The 22068-nt window shown below is 40.7% G+C and overlaps 1 protein-coding gene across 2 annotated transcripts; it reads left to right on the plus strand.

The window, feature by feature from the left end:
- The first annotated feature begins 12793 nt into the window (after window positions 1-12793).
- Window positions 12794-20302, plus strand: VIP (vasoactive intestinal peptide). Of its 2 annotated transcripts, XM_021540543.2 has the most exons (7): window positions 12794-12954; window positions 13405-13526; window positions 14978-15118; window positions 15493-15597; window positions 17095-17214; window positions 17868-17976; window positions 19441-20302. In XM_021540543.2, the coding sequence occupies exons 2-7, from the start codon at window positions 13414-13416 to the stop codon at window positions 19447-19449; spliced, it is 597 nt and encodes a 198-aa protein (XP_021396218.1). In that variant the 5' UTR covers window positions 12794-12954; window positions 13405-13413; the 3' UTR covers window positions 19450-20302. The 2 variants fall into 2 exon arrangements, with proteins under 2 accessions (XP_021396218.1, XP_021396217.1); XM_021540542.3 differs by lacking the exon at window positions 15493-15597.
- The last annotated feature ends 1766 nt before the right edge of the window (window positions 20303-22068 follow it).

Here is a 22068-nt window from a genome sequence, read left to right on the forward strand (position 1 = left end):
TTCATTTGGGACTCTTAACAACAGTGAATTGTTAAAGGGCTTGAGTATTTTGATGTCCTGTATGACTTTGGATAATTACTTTTCCGAATGCCAAAAAGGATGACAAGATCCTAATCTCTTTTTCAATCTAATATTAATATTGGCTACAATTGACTCAGTATTTTTCAATCAGCTGGTCTAGAGAGTTCTGAGATAAGTACTGCAGCACTCAATAGGTGAACTACTGCTGGCAGCAGCTCTTTTTGGAGTGCACAAAGAACAAACTGCCTCACATGTAGCAGCAGCAACAGCAGTGACTCTACTAAAGATCTCTGGCCTCACTGTGCCAAGTGGGGTCTGTGCATTATTCCATGCTTTTGCCCTCAAACAGTTTGCAGGTTAAGGAAACAACTCTGGAGGAATCTGGTTTGTGAGTCTTGTTTCTGCTTTTGACTTCTGTGAAAGCTTTTGGCTTCCATCAGGTTTCTGACGACACTGGTGCATGACTGTGGCAACGCCTGATGGGCATGGACTGGATTGAGGAGCTATTTCAGTGAACATGTTTCCTGTCTGCATTCCCGGAGACATTCTGCATCAGAGACATGTTTTCATCTATTTAGCAGCAGAATCAAGTGATTGTGTGCTGAGGGCTGTGAAGGAGCAGTTGCCCTATTTTAGAGCAAGGAGTTCTTTTAAACAAGAGTAGCTTAATCATGAAAGGGATTACGCACAGTGATGGGACTGAGATAGCAGGAAATTGGATTTGCTGATTTAGGGCATAATCATCTGATGTGCCTATGACTAGGAACAGTATGGAAAGGCACTGGAATGTAAAATTATTCCTGTCTAGTTCATGCTGGATCTGCATCCATATCAATCCACTTTATTTTATAGCAACATATTGATCTGTATGAAGGAAGGCTGATGCTACTCCCTTGTTCTAACTTAAGAAGAGCACAAACCACAGCTGGCAGTGATATGCATTTCTTTGATATGTATGGAGAAGTTGCTCATGATTAATTGCACATTAAAATGGGATGAATCTCCTAGACTGATCAGTCTAATGCTTGAGTACATGGAGAAGCAAGCAGGAGTCCCATTTTTTTTGCCTGTGCTCTGTTCCTCTACTGTATATCCTGGTGATCTTCTAAAGTTGTTGTTTTTTTTTTTTTTTTTAATAAGAGGGAAGAATTCCATTTAAGCCTTTTCTAGACAGATTGTAGATTTTCTTTTCTCCTTTAGTGCTTCTCTGTTTAGTTCCAGAGTACCTATCTGTGGATAAGTATGATGATAAAAATACACAAATCTACACTCTGTCCCATTCTTTTGTTGTTCTGCCAGAGCTTTCTTATATAGAAAATCACTTTGAGGGATTGATTGGTTTGTGTGTGATAAGCTTGCCAGCACTAGTTTGCCAGCATCAAAGCAATGATCTTTTTTCTTTTTTTTCCCCCTAATCCCTTGGGCAAATGTCATGGAAAGATACAGACACCTTTTTGTCAGTACTGAGTGGCAGACAACATTTAGCAAAATTTTGAATTGCCTTGCAAAATTCTCATAACTCCACAATGCACTAAGTCACGATGAAGATATTTTTGGATCATATTGGGTAATATAAAACTTACTTCTATAAAAATTCCTGCATGCACAAGAACACATTTTTGGGTACTTGTATATACACTAAATTAAATCTTTCAAAGCATCTAAATGCTTCTAGGCATTGAATCACTTCTGATAAGGAAACTGAACATTAAATACATTTTCCCATCATGTTTGAAATGTATTAGCTTAAAAAAAATTTAAACTGTCTCTGAGACACCAAAGTTAAGCATTTTCAAATTTTTTATCTCTTTCACCAATACATGGAACCTGCTCTAGGGCAGAGATATTCCCAATAAAACCAAAAATATATAGGAGAGAAATAAGAACACTGTGAAAACTCAGTGTAGATTGACAGGATTCAACTAATCCAAATGCATCGGAGAATGGCAGATTTACCATGACTTCGCAAAATAAGAGAAGTGTGTGTGTTTGATGTCCTGACAAAGTTCCTGAAAGATGCCTGAAATGATCGTTCCCTGATCCAAAACACAGCATATGCATCTGCATGCCTTCTCATAGACATTTTATAGATACTGAAGGCTAGAATCACATACCTTTGAGTGCATTTTCTCAGTTCACAGAGGTGTAAGCAGATGTTCCTGCTTCATTCAAAGCACCTGTAAGATATTAAAGGGCTAGGTGATTTAAAATCTGCTTCCAGTGCTGGGCGTTACAAAGTTTTAAAAATAAACCAATGATGCTTCAGACAGTGTTGTTGTGCTTATACTCAAAATCTGAGTCACTAGCAATGAAAAAGTTTCAAGGTAACTGCTTATTTAACAGTTGTGGTGTTTTTGGCTGGGGCTGGTTAATTGTCTTCACAGTACTAGTACAGGAGCACAGGGATATGTCACCCTGATTCTTAAGACTTCCTAAAGCCTTCTGAGTTTACATTCCTTTGGAGAACTTTCCCACACAATTTCTGTAAACAACATATCATTTACATTCTTTTATGGGGGTGGAGAACACTTGATGTACTGGTGGTTTGTCCAATGTCTTTGGAGAGGTGGCCCATTCACTCTCCAATCCAATGTCACCCTTGGGAAGGTATAAAAGACAGAGTCAGATAATAAACGTTCCTTTTTTACCTTGCAAGCAGCAGGTGGTCCGCGTTGTGCTTTCACGTGTCCCACAGCGACAGGGATATTTTTTGGATTTGTGCTGAACACAGGGTTGATAGAGAGATGTTTTTGTTACTGCTGACCAGGGCTTATTGCAGAGCCAAGGCCTTTTCTGCTTCTCTTTCTGCCACATGGTAAGGGAAGCTGGGGATGCACAGGAGGTTTGGAGGAGGCACAGCAGGGACAGGTGACCCAAGCTGACCAAAGGGATATTGCAGACCACATTAGGCCATGCTCAGAATGTATAACGTTCAGGGAAGAAGGAGGAAAGGAGGAAATTTGGAGTGATGATCTGTGTTCTCCAGTAACTCTTACCTGTGATGGGGCCCTGCTCTCCTGGACACCTGCCTGTGCATGGGAAACCATGGATCAAATGCCTGTTTTGCTTTGCTTTTGTGCACAGTTTGTGCTTTTCCTATTAAACTGTTTTTTATCTCAACCAATGAGTTTTCTACCATTTGCCCTTCAGATTTTCTCCCTGAACCTGCTGCTGCAGGAGTGAGTGAGGGGCTGAGTGGGCCTTGGTTGCTGTCTGGGTTAAACCAAAATAGTGGATCAAAAGAAAATAAGAAATATACTGTATTATATATTGCTTACTTAAGGGGTAAGTTTGCAAATGGGACACACTAGACACACAACTGAGGGCCTTACTGCACAAGACCAGTCTAGAAAAAACTTGTTCACAATCTACCCTGAACTTTCCAAATGCTCTGGCTGACTGCTGGTAGTTTAATCTATATTGCTCTATTATTGGCTGCAGTGAGATTACTCATATATTTAATAACTCTGTTGAATCAGAATATAATTTCATAAAGCACATCATTCCAGTTTAGGAATTCAGTTTAGTTTGGTGATAATTTAGGAACAGAATATTTATGTGTCAAATGACTTCTGTTTCTTGAAAGTTTCTTCCCTGTTAAAACACATGACTACTCTGCTCATTTTGCCTGCCCAGTCTTTCTCTGAGAGAGTAAAATGTAAAAATGTAAAATGTAAAAATTTCTGTAGGGATATAAGGGTGATCCTTACATCCTTATGCAGACACATGAGAGGCTGACAATGAAGGACATGGTGAATCAACACTTGGCTATTCCTTTCTATTATCTGATGTGAGAGCAGGGTTAAGAACCTCTGCATTACAGCTTTGTTTGAGTCTTGGTAGTTCTGTTGCTTGACAGAGGTTTTTGCATTATCTTATCTCTCTGTATTATGTGCCTATGAAATTGGTTGACAGCAAGAAAGACTAAAGAGAAGTTTTTCTAGAGTCTCACTCTGGTAAAGATCACCTCTGGAGGGGTATTTTAGAGGTGGGTTTGGAAAGCAAAGAAGAGCAAAGACAGTTCTAGCATCAGTCGGTCTCTCCCCTGACTGTTGAGGCAAACATTACAATAGTCCTGCTTGTAATCAAGATTGTCTGAAGACAAACTGTCCCCAGCAGAACAGTCTCTTACAGGCTTGTGAAAAGATGGTTTTTAATCTTTACTGACTCTAGACACCATGAGAAATTGACAAAATGCATTATTCTGATAGATCCTGAGAGATGTCCTTTTGGGTTCATCTTTGTCTGGAGCTTTCTGGAGGACAAGGCAAAAAGGAGTGTAATTTTTTTTAAAATTACTCCAGTTTCTGGCTTATTTTCATGCTCTTAAATTTGTACATGACATGCATTTCTGACTGACCCTGAGTAAGCTTTTTTCTATTAGGACAATTTTATTCAGCTATTTTTTACTTCGTGCACAAATTCTCCATGAAGAATTGTATGCAACCATATTAGAAAGCAGTTATATCCTGGGCAGTGTACATAGTAGGTAGCTAAAATATGACTACACTGCACATTACCATGCTCCTCAGCCTCCAAGCTGAAAATCACTAAGTTTTTCCTAGCCAGCCAGTGTAGTCAAGATGGGAGATGCAGCCCTTGTTTCTACTTGGGAGAAGCTGATTCTTGATCTTGTGTAGTCACAGACACCTGAACCACAAGTTGTGCTAAGGATGAGCTTTCTGAGCCATAAAATTCTGGCTCTCCAGCAGAGATTTTGGATGGAGCAATGTGCATAAGGGAATAGAGGCCAAGACAGGACTGTGGGTTCAGCTTCAGTTTAAACTACCTTCTGTCTTTAAAAGCAAGCTATACTATTCAACATATTTGTTTCAAGATCTGAGGAAAGGGTAAACCTCCTTGAGCCAATTGTTCTGCCACTATTTCACTCTGGAAATCTTTGAACCCTGTGTTCAAAATTACAACAGTTATTGAGTAATGTCAATAGACAAAGAAGCCCTACCTGGATAGTCTTCTAACCATTCTGAAAGATCCTCTCTGCTCTTTCCAAGCTGAAGCTACTAGAAGCAACCTGAGAGCATCTCTGGAAATAAACCAGGAAGAATACCTGCAACATATGACCTCTTCTTTCCTTTTCACACCTAGTGTTGTGTGTGTCTGTGATATAATTTTCTATTGTGATATTGTGTGATTTCATATCTATGGAAAATTTTTCTATTAAACCAGATAATATCTCAGGCCAGACAAAAAAATTACCTGTGGCTTGGACTGCTGGAAGTGCACAGAATACTTATCTACTACATGAAATAATACTTGAAAATCCTGTAGTTACATGCTGGAAAATAGTTACACAGTTATTTTTACTGTGCAGCTATCAATGTAACCAGATGATTGACACAGAGTCACCAGGAGCAAGATTCAAAACTATATTAATAATTTATGAATTCATGATTTAGTACAATTTGAACAGAAAGTTTAGCAAATTGTAAGGTGCTAAGGTCCAGGGCTTAAGTATAGCAATTAGCAAAATTTTAATACTGACATTCAATAGTACTGATTCTGGTGCTGAATGTTTCACTTCTTTCTGCAGAAAGCACTTTAATTCATTTGTCACATTCAAAAATGCAAACAAACTGCAGAATATAATTATACACATACACAATGACAGCACCCAGGATGACTATCAAAAGTGTTTCTGTGCCTATTAATGTCTTTTATCTTTGTGATGATTGTCATTTCCTAAAATCTCTTAGAAACTTATTAGTATTGCATCTATTCACATTTAATTAATAAGGGGGAATATATTGACTGTGGTGCTATGTTTACTGGAGCACTCTTAATGCTTCATGTAAGAGGGAAAGTGTAATTAGCCATTGATGTATTGGCCAAGAAGCCAATTAAACAAGATGTAGGAAGTTATTGTTTTTTCAAGTGACCTGTGGAGTTGAACTAAATGATTAATTTGGAACTGTATCTCTATTGTCCATGAAGACTACAGAAACTCTTTCCAAAACAGTCAAGTTCAAATTATATCATTTATTAAGGATGATAAACTAACAAATTGATACTTTCTTCTCTATGGCTTCTTTGTGGCAACTAAATGTGAATCTAGATTTCCACAGCCATAATAATGTACATTAGGCTTAGAGTAGTGCTAAGAGACAGCACGTTACACTATGCTCTTTATACACATGGACAGTTTTAGAAAACCTCTCTCAGCTCTTTTTCCATGAAGACAATAGTGGTAATTGCTTGAGACTGAAGCATTTTTAGCTTGTTTCTGCTCTAGCTTTTAGATGGTTTCCTTTTTCAGCTTGGTAAATAAAGAACTTGTGATGATTAGGTCAGTTCAAGGGATAAAGTTATCTTGGCATAATTAGCATCTTAAGATGAGCCTTCCAGCCCGACTGACGTGGGTTTTTTATATCCTGAGCTGGTATGTCTGCTCTCACAAGCTTCCAGACAGTGCAATAGTAGCAGTATTCACTGAGGAAGAAAAAAAGAATTTGGCCACGCAGCCTAGAACCAGTATCTTGTATTATACACGGGAAAACAAATCAATGCAAAACTGGGGAAGTATACCAGTGTTTTCAGTACAGATGTTACAATCACAACCCATGAAAGATTCCTATCATATAGTTACAAATGTGTGTAAATGGACTAAATTCTCTCATACCTCATGGGTTCTTTTGCAAAACTGATGCCTTGAGAAGGCTGACCTAGAACAGAGGGTAGACAGAGCTAAAGAATAGAGTAGGTATTTATTAAAAGGACTCAATGGATACACCTTGGGCAGTACAAGGCCCCAGCCAGGGCTACACCCAAGATGAACACAAAATGGTCACAAAATGCACGACCAGTCACAGGGTCTCTCACTTTTATAAGTTCTGGTCTAGCATATTGGTGTTAATTGTCCAATTACAGCTTAGCCCATAAAGTCCCATCCTTCTTGTTTTTCTCTCTTCAGTCCACCATTGTTTATGCTCTTGGGCCTGAAATTTGGATCAGTTATTCTTGAGTTCCAAGCTAGAGAAGGAATTGTTTTGCCTACCTACTCTGTGAAAAGAGCTTACCAGCCCCTAATATGAAGCTCAGAACTACACATTAAAGCAGTACAGAATCTATAAAATATAAGATCTAAAACCTAAGACATCTGTATAGGAATTAGTTAAGGAGGCAAAAGGACTTCTAACAGCTTGCCTGCATCTGCAGATGTGCTCCTTGTCATTACCATCATTAGTTTCCAAGCAAGCTTGGATTCCCCAAGATTCCAATAAACTTGCAGACTTCATAAGGTGAGTGTTAATAGTGAACCACAGTGAGATAAGGCACCCTAGGCAGGTTTGGTCTCAGATTTCTAAATTTTGACCTCCATTATGGCACTGTTTATGGGTTTTAATTTTAACAGATAATCCAAACGGATTTTAGAGGTTATTTCTATTATTTCTATTTCATTTCTTTTGTGCAGGTAGAGACAAAAGGATGTCCATAAGGTCCTATCCTGTAGGACAGGTGACAGGCCTCGGAGAGTGGGGAAAATGTAGAACTCTACATGAATTTGAAAGATTGTTATTACTATCTGTTTAGATAATTAGATATTAGCTTAGAGATATTTACACATGCAAGAACATCATAAAAAATAAAGTGATTTTTCAAAGGTTCACCATAGAAAATCCAGTTTTGTATATCCAAAACCATGAAGAAAAGAGCTAGGTGATAATGAATGGGAAATTCAGACCGAATGTTATGACATCTAAAATACACATTCTTGTCATATACAGAGGTCATTTTAGATTTGACAAGAAGAGGATTGGGTTGGAGGTGCTGCAGGAGGAAGGAAACATATCTGGTGATAAAAGAATCATCTGATCCTTAGCTGAAGCTTGAAGATTATAACTGTACTGGTAGATATAGGGCATATTTCAGATCTTGTTAAAAATAAAGAATACAACACAACCAAATCAGAAACTACTTTTCTTTCTGACAAACTTTGGATTACCATGTGGTTTTCTGGGCTTTAAGGTAAAAGTAGGTGAAACATTAGAAGGAAACTGTTTTGAAAGAAAGTCAGATCTATTAAAGCTCCTGTTAAAGCTTGCATAGTCACAGATCCTCCTGTGGTATGAGTGCAGAATACATGTGTCTGATAGTGAGAGGGGAATGGCAAAAACATCACATCCATACTAAAGAATGAAAGGAATTTGGACCGACACTTTTAGGACAGTTGTATATCATGAAACAGATGGACATGAAGTAGTAGTCCACACACATACTAGAGAAACACATACAAATATATGGAGAAAGAAATATCTATCCCAAACTGCTCTGGAGTCTTTTAGAGAAGCTGAAACTGCATTTTGGGGTGAAGGAGCAGGGATATGAAAACACAGAACTATACTAGAAGCATTACGAGCTTTCCCAGATAACATCCCAGGCAAGGGGGAAAGAACCTTGGAAGTATCACAGGAATCAGCAGCTCTCTTGCATGCCTTTTGCTCATCATTACACCTACTCAGAAGTTTTAATCAAGCAGGTCTCTGACATGGATGCTGGTGACATCCCCAGACATATGAATGCAAGCGGTGGAAGTCTGGGAGTCATGGGCATAATCCAAATGTTCCAGTGGTTTTTGAAAGCTGGTTTTTAAAATTGTTAACCCCCACAGATTAATAATGCAAAGGTACCACCAGGAACAGGAGGAACTTGTTCAAGTGGTGTAGATAGTATCATGTCTGTTAATACAATTTACATGTTGTGGAAGTGTGCTTCAGTTGATAACTTTGCTCTGAGGATCCACACTTTTGACCTGAAAGCATGACTCAAAGAGGGTGAGAGAGGAAATGAAGGCTCCCCTGTTCCACCTGCGTGACCCTCCCACAGTCTGATTAGAGAAGGGCAGGTTAGATTATCAATTTTTAGTTGTATTTTTTTTTCTTCATATAGAGTTTCTTGAATTTTCATCTGTTATCTCTTTTGTGAAAGTTGAAAAATCTGTTCTGTTAGCTGCTGACTATCAATCTGCTCTGTAAGCTCTAAAAACTCATGGATCAATGTGCTATGGCTATGGGATCAAAGGCAGAAATTCTCAACTCATCCACAGCAACATGAGCTGTAATGCACAAGGGACATTCTGCTAACCCAATGATTCGTAAGAAAGAGCTCATGAGTCAGTAGAAGTTTCCTTTTCTGATAGAATAAGAAAGTCCTAAAACAAGTCTCTTAGTATTTTTATCTTTTTTTTTTTTTTTTTAAAAAAAAAAAAAAAAGTTAATTCTATTTCTGATGTAGTTCTCTTTTTAAAATACAATTACATGATAAATTTGGTAAATGCTAAGCAGGTCCTTCATGGAACTAAGCAGATTTCTCTCATCTAAGGAATTGGCTTTAAGAGATTTTTAGCCCATCAATTTCAGAACAGATTTACATGCTAAAAATAGTAAGCAAATCTAACTAACAAACCTTAAAACTCCCAATTTTCTTACTCCAGATGATTTAGCTATATGTTATTACTTGATTTTTGTACATTGCACAGGTGTGTATACAAATGGTAAGACAACCATTCAGAAAATTTTTGCTTTTTGGTCCATCTTATCTAACTGTTTTCCCATAATTCTCATTCCTAAATATTGCAATTTTATAATTGTAACTTTTTAAATTTTAATATAATTGTAACTTTTTTGCCTTTTTTTTTTTTTGGCTTATCAAGTGGAACATTAAAGAAGAAATTGAAGCAAAAATGGAGAGAAACCAAAAGATATTTGATAACACATAAAATAAAGGTAAAAGGTTCAGTGAATGTGAGGGTGCTGTGCACCAGGATTCCTGTAAAAACACTGAAAAATACTTGATTTTCCAGGAGTTGCCTGTGTTTAATTATTATCCTGGAGAAGCTCCCAAGCACTATTTTCTCCCAAGTGGCACTTTCCTGAAAAGGCGCAGATTTTCCAGTACAACACAGTGGGCGCTACCATCTGAAAAGGGTTAATCTGCCTAGATTTTAGAGGACTCACTTAGGATGTCAGTGAAAAAGGGTCTTTTCTCCATCTGTCTGTTTCTAAAGAATTCTTTTTCTTTTAATGACTTACTCTTATTAAAACTTACTCAAATGTGGAAATAGCATATGTAAGCTTTGGGGGTGAAAAGTTGTAAAACATAGATTTTGGATTGCCTTCCCAAACCCTTGCTAGTCACCCCAAACCAATCTCCTTGAAAATCCTCTCGAGAAATGTGAGGAAGGACCAAGGAGAAAGGAAGAGGGAAAGGAGGAGGTGGCATTTCTTCTTCAGTTTGTCTTTAAGAGGAGATGGTGGCTTGCAACAGGATGCTGAAGGGAAATGCAGGCAGTGTTAGTGCAACTGAAGAGTGTTTGGGGCATTTGGGGTCAATTCAAAGCTCCACTGGAGACTTCCTGAGTCAACAAGAGGAACCACTTGATCTCCTATGGCTCGGTTTCTTGTCTATAGAATAGGGAAAATAGGTGGTTTTGTAAGATTAGATGCACTACAGGTTTCTCAGATCGTTAAGGAAGCCCTGGAGAGGTTTCCTTATCAACACTGTCATCCCTAGATAGGTTCTGAGGCCGCTTTAGGCATGTTGTCCAACCTGAAAAGAAAGGAAACAAAGTTACAGCAAACCACGGTACGGTATGGGACGGTGCAGTGCGGTACATCACAGCCCCAAATGGTTCAGCATGGTAAGAAAGCCCTGATTTGTCAGTGATTCTCCAATTTTTAGCCTATATACATCTCCTCAGAGCACGCAGCCACCCATACCGCACATAGACAGCAACTGACAGCAGACCTGTTTTTCACGTATCCCTTGGACTAAGTTGGCTGTTCCCCTCTTCCCTGGCAGGGACCGCAGTCCGCAGCACTCCTGCGAGACCCCCTCTACAGGCTGCGCTAGCTCATACTTGCTAGCGCTAGAAGGAAACTTTTTTCTTCGCTCCCTGCTGCCAGCAGCGTTTGGCTTTTCCCGCAGCGGCGCCCCCGGCGGGAGGGGACTGAGGAGGAGGAGAGGGGCTGGGAACTGGGGCTGTGGACCGGGAGCGGGGGCAGCCGCGGCCCCCCGAACCCGCCCTGGCCGCGGGGTCCCCAGTGCAGCATCCCCTCGTCGCTCGCCGCTCCAGGCCAGGAGACCGGGCAACCGCAGACTTGGCAGCGCCCCAGCCACGCGTCCCTACGCCACCCAGGAGATGGCTTTCTCCTTCCCCTCTCCTCTTGCACTGAACTCCTAGTTCAGTGAAGACCATCGCACTCCCCCAGGTCGTGCACACGGCACAACCTGGGGCCCTAGCCGGGATATTTCCGAGGTGAGGGGAATACGGTGCATCAATGGATGCTCATCCCGCCAGACTAGCTCCTTCGACCCCTAGTTATGTAGTAACAAGGGGAAAATTTCCTGAAATTAGACTACTGCAGGAACTCTGGTTTTAGTCACAGCTGTCATCCGAGAAACAAATTTCCAGGCATTTTTAATCTAATTCACTTATTCTTTATGTAACTGAATTAGAAAATGTGATTAAGCATCGCAGAGTCTTCGGCATTGAGCCTGCCTAACCTTTAGTGAAACATGAAACAGAAAAACTTATTAGAAGTAAGAAAAAATGGTGAAATCGTCTGTATGGATTTGGCACAATCGTTACCGATTGAGTAGGAGGATTGAAGGCACAAAAGCTCAAGAAAAAAGAAAAAAAGAAAAAAAAAGAAAAAGAAAAAGAAAAAAAAGGAGGATGGTGATGATCTTTACAGCTGAAATTCTTCCGCGATTGTTTGGCAAATACTTCAGGGCAGGCACCGAATAGACACGGTGCTATACTGAAGAGGTGCTTGCTGGAGCAGCGCCGTCCTGCTGGCCCGCCCGCGGGTCCCACGCCCACTTCCCCTGTGTTTCTTTCTCTGCCGCCCACAGATCTCTCTGAGGCAGGGAACTTTTGAAGGGAAAAAAATCAAAGGCTTGAAACCGATTCTCCCGTGCTGTGGCATCCCCGAGGTTTGGGCTTAAGACACTTTAGAAGGAAGAGCTGATGCCCCTCCTGCTCAGGGGGTTTAACATACGCTCCAGCCTCGCTCCCTGCGCGCCCGTGCAGCGCGTCCCGGCGCTGGGATCCGCGGAACCGTCACAAGCTCCCGCTGTGCTTGGCTACACCAAGAGGCCCTTGGATGTGCGGGTTAATCAGTGTTCCACGAACATGCACGCAGTTTAAACAAAATAGAGTAGAAAACACCCCGACACCTGCTAAAATCAAACTAAAACCCGCAGTGGAATTTTTTCAGACCACTTCCCCGCGCACATCCGGCGGGAACCCCCGTCAGGGACTTGCATGTGCCGGGGACGGAGAGGAATTAGCACGGAAAGCCCAAGAGCTAGGGAAGGGAGCAACCCCGCGGCGCGGAAGGGGCTCCTCAGGGAAGCACGGGGGCTGGAGGAGTGCGGGCTGGGGGCGGAGGTCCCAGAGAGTGCAGCCGCCTTCGCTCCAGCTATCCCGGGTGCGGGCAGGGATGCGCGGTGCGGCGTGCCAGCAGACCCCGACGGCCGCCTGCTCTCCCGCCTGGAGAGGCGGAATCATCCCTCCGACGGGGCTCCGCTCCTCCAAAACTATGTCATTAACATAAATCAAATAATGGCCGAGGGGGTGAGGGGGAGGGGAAGGAGGTACGCGACCGCTCATGTGTTAAATATAAGTCTCTGACTGTCCTGAGCAAAGCGACCGTCCCCTTGGGATGGGTGACGTCTCTCCAGTAACGTGATTGCTTCTTCGGAAGCAGAAACGTGTAAACGCTATAAAACGCGGTGGCGCGGCGGGCAGCTCAGAGCGTGCGGCGAGACGGAGCCCTCCTCTTCATCCTCCTCCTCCTCCTCACCCTCTGCTGCCGCCGCCCCGGCAGCCGCGCAGCGGAGCAGGGCTCACTGCCCCAGCACCGCTCCGCTCCGCGCCCGCCCAGCCAGACCCACCGACGGACTCGCGGCTCCGTGAGTAACTTTCTCCCCGCCACAGCGGCAACTTCCCAGCGCATGAAGAAGGATGTCCCCTCCCGTACCCTCGCTCCACTTCGCTCCTCCCGGACCTGCAGGGAAGCCATCCCGGCCGTCGGGGAGCGGGGAGAGATTCTGAATGCCCAGGGCAGCCGGGGCGGGACCCTCTCTTGTTACCGCTTAAGTCGCTGAGCCCCGGGCACCGCTGCCCCTCGCACCGGGCCGGGGGTCGCCTTCGGAAATGCCAGCTCTCCCTGGCCGCGGGCAGCTCCCCCGCCATCGCGACCCTGCTGGCCGGCGGCGTCTTTCGGGACGGGGTCCGGAGTTGGGAGCGGGACCGGGGCGGTCGCTCGGCGGCCCGAGGCGAAGTCCCGGTGCCCCGGCGCGGGGCCAGCGGGTGCGGGCGGGCCGGGTCGGAGGGTGACGGCTGCGCTCTTCCCTCCGCAGGTGGCGGCCATGGAGCACCGCGGCGCCTCCCCGCTCCTCCTCGCCCTCGCCCTCCTCAGCGCCCTCTGCTGGCGGGCGCGGGCGCTGCCCCCGCGGGGCGCCGCCTTCCCTCCCGTCCCGCGGTAAGGCCGCGCTCCGCGCTCCGCGCTCCGCCGCGCTCCGCCGCGCTCCGCCGCGCTCCTCCGCCCGCGGGGACCTGCCCAGCCCCGGCTGTGAGAAGCGCCTCTCCTCCGCTGCGCCCTCCCGAGGAGCGCGCAGCGCGGCGCTTGCCGTCGGGTGCGCCGGGTCCCCGCGGCGAGGCTGCGGTCAGGCGGTCCCGGCCGGAGGCCCCGGGACACGCACGCTCCTCCCGGGGCGGCTGCAGCAGCGCTGCCCCACGGGCTGGGTGGCGGTGACCGCGGGGTGTGCGGATGGGGGGCGGATGGGATGTGGGCCCCGGTAATCCCTGGGACGTGAACGGGTCCACGGGGACAGAGCGGAGGGCAGGTTTTGTACCTCTGCATGCTTCGGCCGGTTGAAGTTGCTGTTTGTGGTCCAGCTAAATGAAATCAGATGGCAGAACGGTACGGTTTGCCATTTAGGGAAGAGGAACATAAAGTGTAGAAGGACCAGTGAAAAACAGACAAAAAAGCACAGTGACGGTCTTCCAAAAGGTGTGACTTGAGCCGGTTCGTTTTACCCAGCAACTTTGCACGTTTTTTTACCAGACAGAAGACTTATATGAATCAGACATATAAATTGTGCTAAAAGTGACTTTAAAATTACTAAGTCACATAAGTCTATCTTAGTTTTAGTATGTGACTTTTGCATGTCATCACGCACAGGGGTTTCCTACAATGATTTCCTTGTCTGCCACAGAATATCAGAGCAGCCACAAGGAATGATGCCAAACTGCTGCTATGCAGTCAGACTGTCCTTGATAAAATATGACACTTTATAAGAAGCTGCAGTTTACGAAAATGTGCGCTGTACACAAGTTTATACAGGGCAATTGCCATTATTCATTTGAAGAGATTAAAAGATTTTTTGGCTTCTAGCAGGAGAGACTAAAAACATGTAGAGATACATGACTGCACTTTTTATTTAGTTTGAAGTTCTTGGTATATTTGCTTTCTTTGGAGAATGCCTAAGAACTGTTTCATTCTGCATTTCAATTTACATTTTATATCTTAACTGGGAAGTAAGTACGTCACAGGAGCAGTTTTCACTTTGCTTGGGTGGAGGCTGTTAATTTCATCCATAATATATACAAAATACAGTTGATAGGAAAAGCTTCACAGTTGTCACTTGTGTTGTGATTGTCATACATTATGCACTGGAATAAATTGTATCCAGTGACAATATCTATCTAGAAAATATGAATTTGAGAGAAGGATCTGTTATGTCAATTAGTCTACAATTAAGCATGGATTCTACCTAAAAGTGATTTTTGATTTATCCAGATTTATTTTAAATGCCTAACCAATGAAAGTAGGTAGATGTACATTTTGACACAAACCAGAATGTTATCTTTAGTAAAGTGTCGCATGTCCTCAGCTAGCTCTATACTTTACACGGTTTCTTTCTCCAACAGATTGGGAAACAGAATGCCATTTGATGGAGCCAGTGAACCTGACCATGCCCGTGGGTCATTAAAGTCAGAATCAGATATTTTGCAGAACACACTACCTGAAAATGAGAAATTCTATTTTGATCTCTCCAGAATTATTGATAGGTGAGTTTCTTTATTATCATAAATACAAAAGATCATAGATTTCTGCTTGATTTCTGCAAAAAAATCAAACTGGGATTAGGAAAGCAAGACTCAATTACAGAAGAAAATCCCACAGCCGCTGCTTGAATAGTGGTAGCAGTAGGGATGTAGGCAGAAATGCTGCTTGTATTGCCATTCTGGCATGATGAATGCATTCACTTTCCAAGAAGGAGTAAAAAGTATATTGTGAAAATCTGGAAGTTATTTTATGAAATTAGTTCCCTTTAAGATGTACAATAGTTAAACTAAGGAAAGCAGTATATTTGCAAAATGAACATTATCAAAATTATATGAGCCCAGACTGTATTGTAGAGTTTATTTATTGTCCATTTCAGAAATGCAAGGCATGCTGATGGAATTTTCACCAGTGTCTACAGCCATCTTTTGGCTAAACTTGCTGTGAAGAGATATCTGCATTCGCTTATTAGAAAACGAGTTAGGTGAGGTGACACTTACATTAGGTAGATTTTTTTTTCCTAGCTGGCTTTATTGGCAAATTTTTTACCCTTCTGTATGCAAGGTCTCCTTTTTGTGATTCAGAGATACTGAAAGAGAAGCTTATATAATTATGGGGGAGATGAAAATCCTATATAAGTATTTAGTGATATTACTAAATGAGCATGTTACTATTTATTCCTGACACAGCTGTGAGAGGTAGAGCAACGGACACTGCACAAAGCAGGATAATGTGTACTGGAAATCTTATCATGATTATTGTGCCGAATTGCTAATTCTTTTTTTTTGGTAGTGTTTTTACTATCTTGGTGGATGAGTGGCAAAAGTAAATACAAAGTGATTGATTACTTAGTACTTAACAATAGGGAAATACACAATGAAATCAAGAAATGATTGGTTTATAATGAAAATGTAAAGGTATAGCTTTTTCCTGCTAGAAAACACATTGGCAGATGTTTGTGAGATCTGTATTGCAGCAGAATTCAAAAAAAAGAATGAGGCAAATTCATAGACTAGGGGTCTGGATGCAACTTCCAAATCAATACATTAATAAACTGATGAGCACAGGGTTCTTGGGTAGGATCACGGTATACTTCCCTTGTTTTCAAATCCATAAGCAGCAGCTGTGAGGCACTGTGACGATACCACTGAGTGCCTACTTCATATGCTGAAAAGCTGAGTAAAAATTAAGTCCTCCATTTATGTCAGTGCTGCCTTTGATCCAGAACATGCAGTTCCAGTTTCTCATATGCTGTAAACTAAAATGGACTATTTAAAATAGAACACCTGCCATTTCCCAATATTGTGCACGAAGAAAAGACCTCCAGGTTTGGCTTTCACAAGGTGTGTTTTGTCTTCTGCAACCTTAGAACAAGCATTTACAGCTACTTATGTGATGCTGCACTCTTAAATTTCGTCAGAGGCAGACTCCACCTCCACTGAGTTCACTCTGAACAGTGATGAGGTCCTTTAAGAGCTTATTGCAACTTAAACCAGCCTGTACCTTGGCATTGTACTGAAATATATTCATGCAAATTATAGAAATCAGAATAAAATCTGTTTATTCAAAGGTGCAACCTGGGGTGTGAGAACAAGCAGGAGTAATGAAATCCACACTTAAACACTTGATCTTGCAGAACTCCTGGGACAAGGACTCCAGAAATCATTGACTATGTATCTTAATTGCATAGGCCAGGCAAAACTGAGATGAGAAAACAATCGGTGAAGGGTGTTCCCTAAAAGGCTGAATAACAATCTTTGGGATTTGATCCTTGTTATTAGAATACATAGTAAGCAGTGGAAGCAGTGGCTTCTTTTCAGCAGAAGAAATATCCAAAGTCATGGATGAAAATGAAAGCTGAAATGACAATTTGATTTTATTAGGCTAATCAATAGCATAAAGCTTATTTCACTAATTTAATGGTATTTTTTTTAAACAGATATTGTCTCTTAACTTTTCCTCTGTAATTGTTTATTGCCAGCTCCCAGGACAGTCCTGTCAAACGCCACTCTGATGCTGTCTTCACTGACAACTACAGCCGCTTTCGAAAGCAGATGGCTGTGAAGAAATACTTAAACTCAGTTTTAACTGGAAAAAGAAGGTACTACAAGAAAGCACATGTGTGTTCTTTCCATACTTCTATGGCATTAAGACAGAAAAGGTTTACATCCATGTATGTATACAGAGAGGACATGCAAAAGGCACTGAGCATTAATATCATAGCATAGTTTCTGACATGGTTTTCAAATACAGACATTTCTTCCATGACTGGAACAGACACTACAATTGGAATAGAAGAATAAAGAGGAGATGACATCTGGCAATTTAAAAAATCTTCCAACTTAAATAGTTTTTATTTAGAAAAAAATCTTCTTAAGGAAAAAACCCACAGAGCTATGGAACATGAACAATTTTATAAAGAAATATGTTGAAAATTTGCCTCTCTGTGAACACGTGGAATAAAAATTTGAAAATCCCTGAGGGATTACTGAGGACTATATGTCCTAATCAGTATAGGTGAGACATGCCAGCATACATGTTTGTAGACCTTGTATTGTGTTTGTATATTCACTCATTTAGACAACTGCTTTTAAATATCATGTCTCATTATTCATTAAACATGCTATTTCATAAGTTCTGTAACACTTTGGTTTAAGTGTAAGGAAACGTGCAGAAGCTACAGTTAGAAGAACGCTTTACTTTCTTTGCTTTTTCTTCTGAGAGCAATTAAATTTTTTTTCTGATTCACAACAGCCAGGAAGAGCTAAATCCTGCTAAACTTCGAGATGAAGCAGAACATCTTGAACCATCCTTTTCAGAAAACTACGATGCTGTAGATGAGCTGCTGAGCCACCTCCCACTGGTAAGATGCCAAAATCGTCTTTTTTCTTGCTATCTGTTACCCATAAAGTGACATTAATTGTATGTGGAGTATCGCCTATCAGAAAATCAGGATATTCTAGGAAAGGGAGTAATTTTCCATGAAAAGCTTTACGTTTCTAATGTTTATTCACTCATTGTGTCAGAATAAAATAATAATTTTAATAATAAGCTTTATTTTATCACATGATCGCTGCTATTGAAAATTCCTAATTAAATGGCACTGTTCATAATGCACCTAACTCACTTGGGTGTTTCACCCAGTGTGCAGTACAGCATGAAATCAGAAGTGACTAATTTTTAATTACAAAGATCATTATTTCTTCAGAGAACAAACTTGAGGATATTTCTTTTAATTAAAAAAAATGCTGCAGATTTTGGTTAACGTCTTTTTGATTAGAAAGAAATTACCCCTAGAACTAAGAGCATCAGCAAGATGAACCTCATGCATTAAGAAAATACTTGACGTGCAAATCTTGCAGTTACTGTTTCCCATATAGCCACTGCTATTTTTTCTAAAGTCATTCACAATTATTTTCCCTTTGGTTTACTGAAACATCAACACTTGCAGGAATATAATATTGAAAAAGTAGGGTAGAAGCAAATTTGGTATTGTTGAAAATGTATTATAAAGTTGATGATGGGATAGTTTTTGGCATTCAGGTGTATCCAAAAAAGTAAGCTAAAAGATTAAAAGGCTATTCTTGAAGATAGAATTTGGAGAAATGTCTTTTCTTGTATCATCCCCATCCGCCCATCCCGCTGCCCCAGAAAATACATTGTTTCCTTGCAAGGCTGAAATAAAATGAGAAAATGTTCTTTTCCACAAGTGTGGTAATTCCTCTAAAGTTCCTGAACGTTAGAAAGGACATAAGCTTCTTATGCATTGAGGAATTATGTAATTTGTAAGCAACATGATTCTGGAAAGAAATGCTCTTTCTGGACAAGATTAATGTAAAAAATAGCTGCTCTTGTATTTTGCACCTTCTCAAAATTATGGCATTAACTAAGGGAGAAAGAGTAGTGGTCCAGCAGGTCACTGATATCTTCCTGAAAACATTTTCAGTCCTTTCCATTTTTATTGACTTTACTGAGGAGGCAGGTCTGCCTGTAGGTGAATCTGTTACTTGTCATTTTATTGCAGTGCCCAGTTGCTAATGTAGGAATGAGCAATCCGAATTTGTGCATCTATTTCAAGGATACAGGTTTTTTCAAAGTGAGCAGTTCTGTGCTGTAGGCTAATCTGCTGCAACTCATCCCATGGTCTGGTCTGAGTGTAATGCCCAGCAAACTCCTGTGAGCAGCCACTTCTCCATTTGTCAGTCCCAAGCACAGCAATTGTTTTGTATGAAGTGTTACTCAATGCCTGCTCTCTGCCCTCATACACCTCATGATGCAATTGCTTGCAAAAGTGACTTCTAAAGCACATCTCTCCTTTGCTTTTCAGGACCTCTGAAGGACACCTGGTAAAGTCTATGACAAGAACAAGCTATTTTTGAGTTCCACATAGTATTTCAAAGAGATGACTTTAGTCATCAAACCAGAACAAATATGTTGTGAAGTGAAAGTTGTGATATATTTGTTTCTTACGTAATAAAAGTTGATATTTACATTGTAAATATTACTCTAGCATTCCCTACTGAAAGCTGTACATATGGATGCCAGTTTAACTCATGAGAAGTCTGTGAGTCCATATGCTGTAAATCTTTACTTCAATAAATTCATTTGAAAATGAGTGTGCAGCTGAAAAGAGCCCATCATGACTAATTAATTGGCTTATTTTAGGTGTGTTACAACTTCAGACAAATGTAATAGTAAGGAAACATTTCTAGATAGCCTCATAAAGAACATGCAACATGAGGGGAAGAATGTCCAAAGTGTGTAAAACTGCTTTAAAAGATTGCTGAAGGTTATTGCCCAGCAAAAGTGAATGCTTTTCTAGCAGTTTACCAGGCAATTAGAAAAAAATTAATAGGAATTAAAAATGTTTTGACCTCCAGTAGTACCTTTACTTCTGGTTCACATTTTAAAATTGCACAACATATAAATTATGCTAAAACCAGAAATATCTCCTTTATTTTCAGTTGTGTTTCAGATGCTCTAGAGCTGACAAAGCACTTAAAAGATTGCAATCTCTTGACTTGTTTGATGCCTAAAGTCATCAGTTATTCTATATTTAATTGTCTGTAGCTTTGATGATAAAACTATTGCTTATATATAAAATAGACCTGAAGACAGTTTACTATTTTTTCAGAATGAATGTAATTTACAGAATATGCAGACAATAAATCATTTTATTATCATGGCAAGCTATTACTGGTTTAAATCAGTGCTACAGCTACCTGGAAAAACAGAGGTTCCTGTAAGTGCTGTCTGTACTGAAGTAATAGGGGAAGAGAATATTTTTAACTGATTTATGCTATATTATTTTAGAAAGACAGCTAAATAAACCTACAGTCTCCTTTTCTGTAGCTTTCTATTGTGGTAGATGACCATGGAAGTGAAAATTTGCAGCTGTTTGATTCACAGCACTGATGCAGAAAGTAGAAAAACTTATCAGACCTACTTACAAGTTCAATTTTGAATTTCAAGTATATTTATAAAACATACATATGCACACATAGACAGTGATAAAACTGATTTGCAAGTTTCACTTACAAGTTTACTGTTCTCATTTAGAAAGAAACTTCTAACATGATAAAATCTGAGATTTATGGAGACTGGTTCTCATAAATATGTAGCCCTCCAATTTGGAATATTTTTTGAATATTGGCAACTACATGTCAAATGAAAACCAGCTTTCACAGATCAGGTGCTAATATTGCTATTTCTATCTAGCCTTGACAGAATCTATTTTAGCCTAAGCCAATGAGTGTTTCACAAAAGTTCTATTTTCACAAAAGACACGATTTTGAAGTCTTCTCTTGAAAAGTTGTTTTCCACCCCCAATTCCTATCATACTATGAACATCTGAAAGCAAAAACATCTTTGTAAATACTTGAAAGATACTAAGAGACATGCTATAATACATTCTTAGAAATCTTCCTCAGTGTAGTTTGAATAATGTTAGTATTTTTGTGAGATGCAATCATTAAAAAATAAGTGAAAAAAACCCAACAAAGCTACATATGGTCTTTATACACATAATTCTTTTTAAATGTATGTAATTCACTCAATTTAAAGTAACAAAAATTGGAGTAATCAAACTTTTGAATACACAATTCCAGAAATAATTTTTTCCTAAATTTTTCTTTTAATTACTTTTTATTTCCAGTTTACCAATAAAGCATCTGATGGAAGAACTTGTCTTCCATGCCCAATGTATTATCTTCCTGATATTCCTGATATTTTGTTCTCCATGTAAAACTGCAGAATCTGGAACCCGTATTTTCTCTGCTACATGAAGATGGAGAAGAAAAACAGAGACACTGATTAGGAAACCATATATATGTATATCTATACACACACACACACAGACACACACACACATTGTGATAATTCAATAATACCATGGTAGCTTCCCTTGAGGGTTAGCAAATAGTGACAGTCTAAGAAGCATGCTGAATTTTGTGTATATTGTAGAAAAACCTAGCATTGACAGGGGAGGCACTCACATACAGAATAATATCTTTGTCTTGGTATTTGTGTTAAAGAATGGCTTTCAACTTGTTATAGCAACCTTTGACTTCTCATAGGAGATCTAAAGCCCAATTAATGCAGTGAGAGTAGTTAATTGAGGAAGAGGTGACACTGTTCACCTCAAGCCCACTGGCAAGGGATCACGGTAAGGTTAAATGATAAAATTGAAGAGAAATTGTAACATTTCACTGAATGACACAAATTTTCATTCTATCAACGATTTGATACATCCCATCAATCCCAAAGCCCATCTGAAAAATGTCTTAAGAGTGGAATCAAAACATTTCAATTAGGAGAATGAACACGTCAGTTCCAAAGGGAGTGTCAGGAGAACTGCTAGGAGGGAAAAAATACCCAGGAGATTTAGAAGACCACCACTGACAGAGAAAATTCAACCACTGGGGAAGGAATAAGACTGTGATGGGCTATTGGGGTG

Source organism: Lonchura striata, chromosome 3 (assembly GCF_050655825.1).
Source record: "Lonchura striata isolate lonStrDom1 chromosome 3, ASM5065582v1, whole genome shotgun sequence".
In the NCBI taxonomy this organism is placed as follows: domain Eukaryota; kingdom Metazoa; phylum Chordata; class Aves; order Passeriformes; family Estrildidae; genus Lonchura; species Lonchura striata.